The following is a 9,134-nucleotide window of genomic DNA, read 5'->3' as shown; positions in this document are numbered from 1 at the left end:
AGCAAGCTGTAGGATGTCTCATTGCACAAGACCAGTCAATCGAAATTCACAGAACAGCCTGTTTCCAGAACCTAACTCGTCTATGGGGAAGTAAGATCATTACTTGCTGCAGGCATGACAGAGCACGACAAGCAGCTGAACAACCTACCATTTAGCACTGGTTAGCAGCAGAAATCCAGTGCAATGAAGATCTTTTTGCTTTTGCTATATACAGCTCTACTTGCACATAAAATAATGTTAAGTTCTTGACACTCATTTGCTCAGGATTTCGGTGCTACCAAAAGCAAGTCTTGCAGCATCTCATCCATCTCTCAAGGGAAGATTTTTACCTATTGACCGTATCTACTCAAGCATGTAGCAGCTGAATGGACTGTGCTACAGGAACAGATGAAGCTGATAAAAGAGATACTTGCTTCTCTGAGGCAGCCCGGAACCACTCATCCTTTACTGTTACCAGTCTCTTACTCTGACCATTATCATTATCTTCTCCTGCCTCATCCATTCCTACCCAGGTCACGCCTTCCCTCAGCACAAGCACTGGGCCTTAGCAGCAAGCCCCTTTCACTCAGTTGAAACAAGCTCTTCACCTAAGGTTTCACCACAGTCTACTAACCCCAGTTGCAGCTCACTAAGCAGTCCCACCTGCAAAGGCTTCCTGTAGGCTCCTGGTCACTGAATATGTTCTGTTCTCTAGGCTGAAGTCTGCTTTTATAGGCACATTAAGTCTTACACAACAAGGATATGCAAAGCAGATAATTTGGCTGGAGTAAGCAAAAGTCACAGGATCAAATATGTGAACTCCTGGCCTGCTCCATTTCAACAGCCTTCCAAAATACAGTACTGTTTGGTTGTAAATCAACTCCAGTTTTAGCATTGGCATTAGTGGCTAACACTTTCCAACCACAAGTCATGGAGTAAAGGAAAGAGGATCAATGTAACACGCTAAAATGTCTTACTGCAATAAATGCATGGTTAAATACTGAGGAATTTCAAGAGAATGCAAAATAGCCTCTTACTTCTTCTGTTCCCTTCATGGGATTGTACTACTGCCCTCTTCTTACACAAATACTGCTCATACAGCTTTAACAGAGTCTTTTCTTCTAAATCACAGCAGAAGAGTGACAGCCTTTCAGCTAGAAAATTCTGCTAATATTGAGACCCTGTGCAATGGAAGTCAACAGCAACCTGGCTGCACCGACAGGAACACAGCCAGTCAGCTGTGGGAGCCGACTGCCACCCATGCAGCAGTCATTAGACACACCTAAATACTGCATTCAGATTTGGTACCCAAAAGAAAAGGATGCGCTGTGAGGAGAGGGGTTTGTTCAGCCTGGGGAAGAGACGGTGTCAGGGAGGGGGACATCTAACAGCAGTCTGCCAAGTTCTACAGGAGGTCATCAGGAGGGAGCCAGGCTCTTCATGGTGAACATAAATTGAAACAAGAGTCATTAAGTCTGGATATACAGAAGAGTTTCTTTCCCATGAGGACAGTCCAGCACTGAGAAGGCTGCGCAGCTCCCACTCTTACAGTATTTCAAGGCCCAGCTGGATAAAAACCTGAGCAACCTCATCTGTCCCCATGGCTGACTCTGCTTTGAGCAGGAGCTTGGATTAGAGAACTCCAGAGGTCACTTCCAACCTGAATTATGAGATCCTTTACCATAGATGCAGTTCCCCTCAGCTACTCAATCATAGATTGATGTCAGACTACTCACCTTCCTAATCTGTAACCATGTCCAGAAAAGGGATGAAACATTTGCTTTTTCGATGACAAATACACCTTATCCTTTTTATCTTCCACTTTCACATCTACCTCCTCCTTATCAAAAACTTTTCGTAGCTCAAAAGGCAGTTCCCTTGAGAAAAACAAAAATACATGTCAGAAAAAGAACTACTACGCTGTTTTCAGTAGACAAAACAGATTAATGATTAATATTTGTTCTGTGGTTACTCTTTCAAGGGTGATGCTCTAAAAAAACAAAACAAACCACAAGCTTCACAAGTATTTACTAAAAGTTAAGTGCATGACATACAAACAATTTCAAGTTCCTGAACTGCAAATTAACTAGAAAGTGAACAATAGAAAAAGACATCATCGTGCAAGTTGTTGAATGATGTTCAATTTACTTGGCAGTTACCACTCGAAAACACAAGATGCGTAGGAAGTTCATGACTGCCATACACTGCTGCAAAAGGTTCAATAATCAGATCCCCATAGTAAAACAAGAAAAAAGACAACTGGCTTTTGAAGAGAAAGAACTGAGTTTAGACATAACACAATAAATTACAAAAACCCACAAATCTCAGCTTCTAAAAATTAGATCACCACTAACAGCTACACTCTTTAGTGCAGTACCATCACCTCGGTAATGCTTTATTTGCATTAAGCAGAACACAACAACGCCTTTGTCTATGAGCTCAGATGCAGGTACTAAATTTTCGGGTGGTGGGGCTCAGCTGGCACACGGTCTGTACTAAGTGCTTCTGTACCATCAATGATTATGCAGGAACCATCTTGTAATTAGCATCTTCACAAGCAAACAATGGAAAAAAGGTAGCAAACTTTTGATGCATGCACACAAAGAAAACAAAGGACTTTAACAATGCAGTTAATTGCTATCACAGCTAACACAAGTGACAGCCATAGTGGAGAAAATAGTGTGTAAAATTAGTATTTTTGATGGGCTAGTAAAGTATAGAAAAGGAAAAATACAATGGCTTAGTAATTTCACATATTTCAGAAGCAGCTATCAAATTTTATTCTCTGTAAAATTATATTCTCCTCTCCATTTGTTTGTCTATTGTCTATAGACTACAAACTAAAAGCTCAAAATTATACTGGTTTGTATGCTTTTTTTAAAGCAACACTGCAGTACTAGCAGAAATCATGATAGCATGCTATCTTCTAACTGAGAGATAAAAGTAAGATTGCTATAGGCACACGTATGACTGAAATAGCAAGTTTGTACTAGAAGAAAAACTGAAAATTAAGACTGATCCGAGCTTGCTGATGTTATGTGGAGCAACTGTGCCCGTTTAAGGCTTTTCCTAACAAAGACCATAAATCCAGAAATGCTCAGGCATTTGTGCACTGAGTTTGTTAGTCAAATACCATTTGATCAGTAGCTCATACTGGGCACTCTGACTTCTTCTTTGTTTCATTCTGCACCTGCTGTGCCTTGTAGCAACACTCGCTTTTATCTATTTCATCAGAACTGTACGACTACTGCAACTGAAAACTGCATTAAACCCGCTGATGTTACAAGTGCCATTAATTGCGCACTGCAGGAACTGAGACAGGCAGTGGCCTGTGCTCTTACAGGGCTACTGCAGTGCAGCAAAGTCAAGCACCTACATAAGAAATTTAGAGCTCAAGCTAAGTGCTACCCAAAGCACATTAACTCAGGCTGGTTAAGAACACAAAACTCACTCACCCTTTTTTAACTGAGTCCAAGAACTGCTGGTTTGCAACATCAGTGTAGCTCCTAAGTTCACCGTCATTTACTGTAAACCCATTTTTCCAAAGTTTAATGATTACATCAACCTATAAAGTAAGAACAAGTCTTGTTATAACACTTATGTAAATCAGCTTGGTATACCCACAGTACCCTATGTCTGTAAATCATCCATTGCATGGACTAAAAATACTGAGAGAAGGCTCACTGTAATCTGTTTCAGCCCCGTGTCAACAGGCAGAGCAACTGCAAGGGGTAAGTGACATTTCTAAGTATCTTGTGTCAATCACGGTTAGAAATAAACCTTCCCCCAATCATTTTGCTTTCATAGGTCAAGAACACTCCTTCAATTCCACAGGACAAAAAGAAATGAAAAAATAAACAGAGCTGGAAGATCCCAGCCAGCTGCAACTCTTCAAGAGCTAATTTGAGAGCACACATGCCTGGTGTTGGAATACCAACTACCAGAATAGTCCAGCTGGGGATTTATTAGGGTAAAGCCTTTTTCTGATCATTCAGGAGGATTTTGTGGCAGTGAGGCATTGAGATAATGCATGCAAAAGCCTTTCACTCAGGAAATGCAGCGAGTATCGGAAAATTTACTTTCAGGCAGTCATACATTTATGTTACCCTGGAATTCCTGAGTGTATTCAGAACTTTGGTGTTAGGGGAATAAAAAAATAAATGCCCAGTAATTAACTAACTTTGCCAGAGAACATCCACTACTTTAACTTGTAGCCTTCACGCTGTTCACTGAAATCTCTCCAACTTTAACATGGATATATTTGGGATTGCATTTTTGTATTTTTGCATCATGCCATTTCAGGAAGCATTTGATCATCCAGCTCTGAACCCTGAAATAATGTTGTCTTGACAGATACTTGGACACATGTGAGGTATATGAAGCATGTATAAATGCAGAATTCACCTCAGCTGGAAATTAGTTTGAACTAGGCTTAATAGCACTTGACAATTTTATCTCTTTTTTTTTAGTCTTTTTTTTTTTTTTCTCAATTGACTTGTTAGAATATGATTGCTACATAAATACACAGCACATGCAAACTGCTGAATAAAGTTCCCTCTATCTTGGTTCAGTAGTCTCTCAAAAAGGCATATAGCATTCAGCAAGGTTAGATTCCTTTAAGGAGTCTTGTATCTTATGGCACCAATGCATATGGAAGAAGCTTCCATCATGGGAAGGTTCCTCTACGTTGAGCCAGTACACAAGTTTAAGACAGACTAATTATTCCACACCAACTTCCCATTCAGACATGGACACAAGTACTGCCATGGGAGTATTTTTTCTTCACCGCCTACCTGGTTCTTGACTGTAGTTGGGGACATACATATAGCACCAACCTTCTGAGCTTCTTCAAAAAGGTTATCTACAAAGTAGTCACAGTTTTGTTCTGTACCACTCAAAATCTGATCGCCAGTCCCCGATTTACACATCCTGCGGAACAAAGACATAAGTAAAAATGATGCTTCAGACAACACATTAGAGGACAAGTGGTTACCCCTGAAGTTCAGTACCCAGAGGTATCAAAGACAGGCTCCCCTGCAACCAGCTGACCTGGCTGTTATAAAACACCAGATCAGCTTTGCGTTATGCCTTTTCTAGAAGCTGCTTACGAATCTCCAGCTGCTACTATTTGCACTTCAGAAGCACAAGTTACAGAGTGACAACAGAAAAAGGTGACCTAATCTATGCAGAAGCTTCTAAACTTGGTAGCAAAGCAAGGAATGCAAGTTAGATGATTCATACTTCTAATTCAGGCCATCAGACACTGAACTGCACACCAATGAAAGGCCTTCCTTAAAGCAATCCCACGATACAGGCTTGGGTGACTTCCTTTGCCATATGTTTCAAAACCCACATACAAGAAAACTGCCCTAGGATTTACTTCCAAACTCTTGCTTGAGCCTCCTCATATCCCATCACAGAACCACCATTTCTGCCTTTGAAAGCGTATTAGAGAAACTCAAGAACATGCGACTCAGCACTCCTTTGAGTATGACGACGAAATACAACCGAAGATTTTAATACTGTGGAGACGGCAAGAGTATTAAAAAAATACATCAACCATGTCTTTTTATAGACCATTGTATACGTGACAGCTGTTTCTGTTAGGTTTTCACCAGTCACAGTGCAGGATATGCAACCTGAATGGATATCTTTCAGTTTCGGTTCTTTGCATACTAAGAGGATTATGCAGCTTCTGGTATAAACAGTGCAAGAGTTATTCCTACTGGAGATTCAGTAAAGTCTATTTTAAGCAATTCAGAAAAAAAAACACAACAGCTCTTGAAAAGTATTCTCAGTTTTACATAAAACTCTGCATGGAATTCAAAAGCAGCCATGCTTACTTGAATGGTAATTAGACACATTTGCATAGAAAGGAATCGGTTTGCAGTGCCTCTGTGCAGCACTAAGAATCCCTACAGATTAACATCTTTAACCACAAGAAAAACTCAGCAATGTTACAGGAGAAATTTCAAAAGTATGCTGTCCTCTTTTTAGTTTTATAATAGAACAAAATAAGTTGGAGCATTAATCAAGGTATTCACTATGCTTTACCTTAGAAGCACAACTGGAAAATCAACCACCGCCATATGAAACGCAGAGATGCACAGCGAGTTAGCAATTTGTAAGGCTGCTTGTCTCTAAGTAAAAATATTTATGCAGACCGCTGCATCTAGGTAACACTCCAGGTACATGAAAAACCTTTTAGCACAACAGTGTCATTTTTCTGAAAACTTCAGTGTATGAGGAGCAGGCGAATACAGCAAACAAAATTTAATTTTTTAAAATTTAACAAAGTTTGAAAAGTCAGGACAGGAGAGGACACGCAAACAACAACAGGAAAGAAGAAAAAGGGGGAGAGGGAAACTGGCACCTACCATTCTTTCTTCACAGTTTTGATGTTGTCCATGTCTTTCATTCTGGTCCTTCTCCTAATGAGGAAAAGAGAAGGGTTAAAACAAAGAAAACCAAACCGAACGACAAACTAAACCAATCGGGCAAAATGCCCTGCACACTTTGCCTCCTTTTGAAGCTGAAATGCTCTTTATAATTTTTCCTGTGTGGATAGTACATTTAACCAGAAATCTCAACCTCCCCCCTACAAAGTCTCCAGATGGTTCTTTGTTTTCCTGCAGTTTCTAATTTAATGACACATGAACCATGCACCAGTTTCAGACATTCAAAATTAAGATTACTTTTTCATAAATGTACAAAATAAATTCCACAATAATCAAGTGAATTGAAAATACATGCCCATACTTAAGCTAAGTGAAGAAAAAATATCACATCCTTTTTCTAAGCAGTATGATTTAAACTCCCCTGATTCTTCACAACACTATGAGACAGTTGCAGAAAAACTGCACTGCCACTGCAGGCATTCTAATGACCTTCACATTACCAAAAGGTGCAAGATTTCTCAGGTTCCTCTTCCTACCATACCTCGACATATTGGCGCAGCAGCCCAGAAACTGTGAATTATCATTTCTGGTCTTGCATTTAGCTGGAAAGAAAATCCAGGATTTGCAAGTACTAAATATACAACAGGATTAGTCTGTTGAGTGTAAAGAAGTGAAGAATGCCACACTGATCCCATTATACTCACTTCTGAGCTCTCTGAAAAAAGTTTGACAGTCAGAGACCCACAAAAACACCCTTAAAAATAAAATCACTGAAATTAGACAAGCACTTAAGCTGAAACTGTGTTTAAAGAATTACTCCTGAACACCGCTGGGTACAGGTCACACAGATGATGTTCTGCTCCTGGTTTGGGATTAAGTCATGATATTGTGCGTGGCTTTTAGAGAGCGTCAAACTAAGCAGCGCCAGCCATCACACTCCTGAAAAAGTAGTATGCACAACAAGACAAATACATTTGAAATGGTCTTGACATCTAACAAGGTGAAAAGGTTAGTGAGCAACAACATTCACTGCAACACTAAGAGAACCCCAAAACCAGCCCCCAAACCTTCAGCTATTCAGTACTAACTCATGTTCCTCAGGAGGTTGGTATTGCTATTCTTTCATCTTGAAAGTTAAATCCCCAAGAAACACTGTGTGTAGAAACGTAGATAAACCTTCAGAAAACCACCATAACAAAAAGATTCAGTCCATATGTCCGTAACAGATTTTGAAGTTTAGGCAGCCTTCAATTTAACCAACTCTGCTATGTTTTAGGTCAAAACATTACACTTAGCATACCTGTGACATGCCACACAAGATGCAGTGCAGACTTTTTAACCCTCACAAATGTTCTGCCAGAGCACCAGATCTATGTCACACAAGCCCGTGCTGGCACGTTATGACCTTATAACCATATCTTACCACTGTACTTGGAACTCTGTACCTGCACTTATGAAAAATGAACTTTCAGTATCAGGTAAGTATAGCGAATTTAAGAGTGCTTAAAAAATACATAATTTTTTCAAACTTTTCCTAAATTAAGTTCCAACAGACTACAGCACAAAGTAACTTTCTGTGGATTGTGCTAATGTGTTTATCTTCTCATCTTTCGCTATTTCCAAAGTAAGGAGGGCCACCTCCAGCCATCTGCTTTTGTTGATTCCCTGTGACTTGTCACCAGAGCTGTTAAAAAGAGACAGACACAATGAAGCAGCTCCTCAAATTAATTCTTTTGCACATTAGACTGGCCTCAAATGTGCACAAGTAGCATTCAAAACTGGTCAGCTGTGAAAGTCGCTGCTCCTTCTAAAGTACAACAGCAATTACACTTAGAAGAAATGTTTGTGTTAATATATCAAGGTAAATAATTCAGCCTATACAGCATATTGATGTTTATTATGACCAAAAAGCCATTAAGGAGACAGTGCTCAGACTGCACTGCAAGCACTTTAGCTCAGCAACCAAGCCAGCACCACCAACCTCTCCCGCCAACTTCCGACAGACATCCCCAGCTGGCACATAAAACATCAAGACTTCTGGTACAACAAAAAGTACCACAGAACTGAACTTTCACCTCTGGAAATCTTAAGAAAAAAAGAGAAGAAGCTGAAGGTGTCAGCAGCCCACCACAGCTACATCTGTAAACTGTGGTAGGACACTCCCGGCCTAGGTCAGCTTCTCGGGCCTCAAGGGCTCTCCATCCCCGCCACCAGCTCCACAGGGGACGGCCAACTTATCCGGCAGTGGCCTTTCGCTGCCAGCTCTCTGAAACAGCAGCTCTCACCTACACAGCTATAGTTTCAACAGATATTTTTGTGCTCAATGTTGTTGAGCCCACAAATCCAGATATTTTAATACACGAAAACCAAAACAAACTACTTTTGATGCTTTCCCTGCTCTGGAGAGCAGAAATATTTAAACGAGCACACAGAGCCTTCTCTCCCCCACAAAAACCGTGACACAAAGTAAACTTCTCAAGTTAAAAACTGCTCCCAGCAGAGAGTAGTCTATCATGACACCACACAGATTACGACTGAAAACTGCACTGTGCCGTGGGACACAGGAACAAGGGACAGAGAAAGGGCAAGTGCAGATTAAAAGCGAGATGAGCAGCAAGCCTAACGGCCTGGGACTGATAAAAATCAGGTAAAAATCACAGCATAAACATTTCCTCTCCAAGCGGCAAGCAGGACTGTGCAGTTTGGACAGAAACCTTATTCCGCTCCACCCCAGGCTGCCAGCACCGGAGTTTCCCG

General features: G+C 40.6%; 1 protein-coding gene across 1 annotated transcript; it reads right to left on the bottom strand.

Moving 5' to 3' along the window:
* Nucleotides 1-1,715: 1,715 nt before the first annotated feature.
* Nucleotides 1,716-6,926, bottom strand: UBXN2A (UBX domain protein 2A; the record flags this gene model as incomplete). Its single annotated transcript, XM_010184801.1, has 5 exons — nt 6,919-6,926; nt 6,357-6,410; nt 4,773-4,908; nt 3,435-3,544; nt 1,716-1,856 (listed from the first exon to the last, which is right to left on the bottom strand). Coding segments are annotated over exons 1-5 (449 nt in total), but the record flags the coding sequence as incomplete, so codon positions are not given.
* Nucleotides 6,927-9,134: the final 2,208 nt, after the last annotated feature.

Source organism: Mesitornis unicolor, unplaced genomic scaffold (genome assembly GCF_000695765.1).
Source record: "Mesitornis unicolor isolate BGI_N332 unplaced genomic scaffold, ASM69576v1 scaffold31465, whole genome shotgun sequence".
NCBI lineage: Eukaryota > Metazoa > Chordata > Aves > Mesitornithiformes > Mesitornithidae > Mesitornis > Mesitornis unicolor.
Note: the sequence above shows the minus strand (reverse complement) of the source record. Positions and strands in the feature narration are given on the sequence as shown.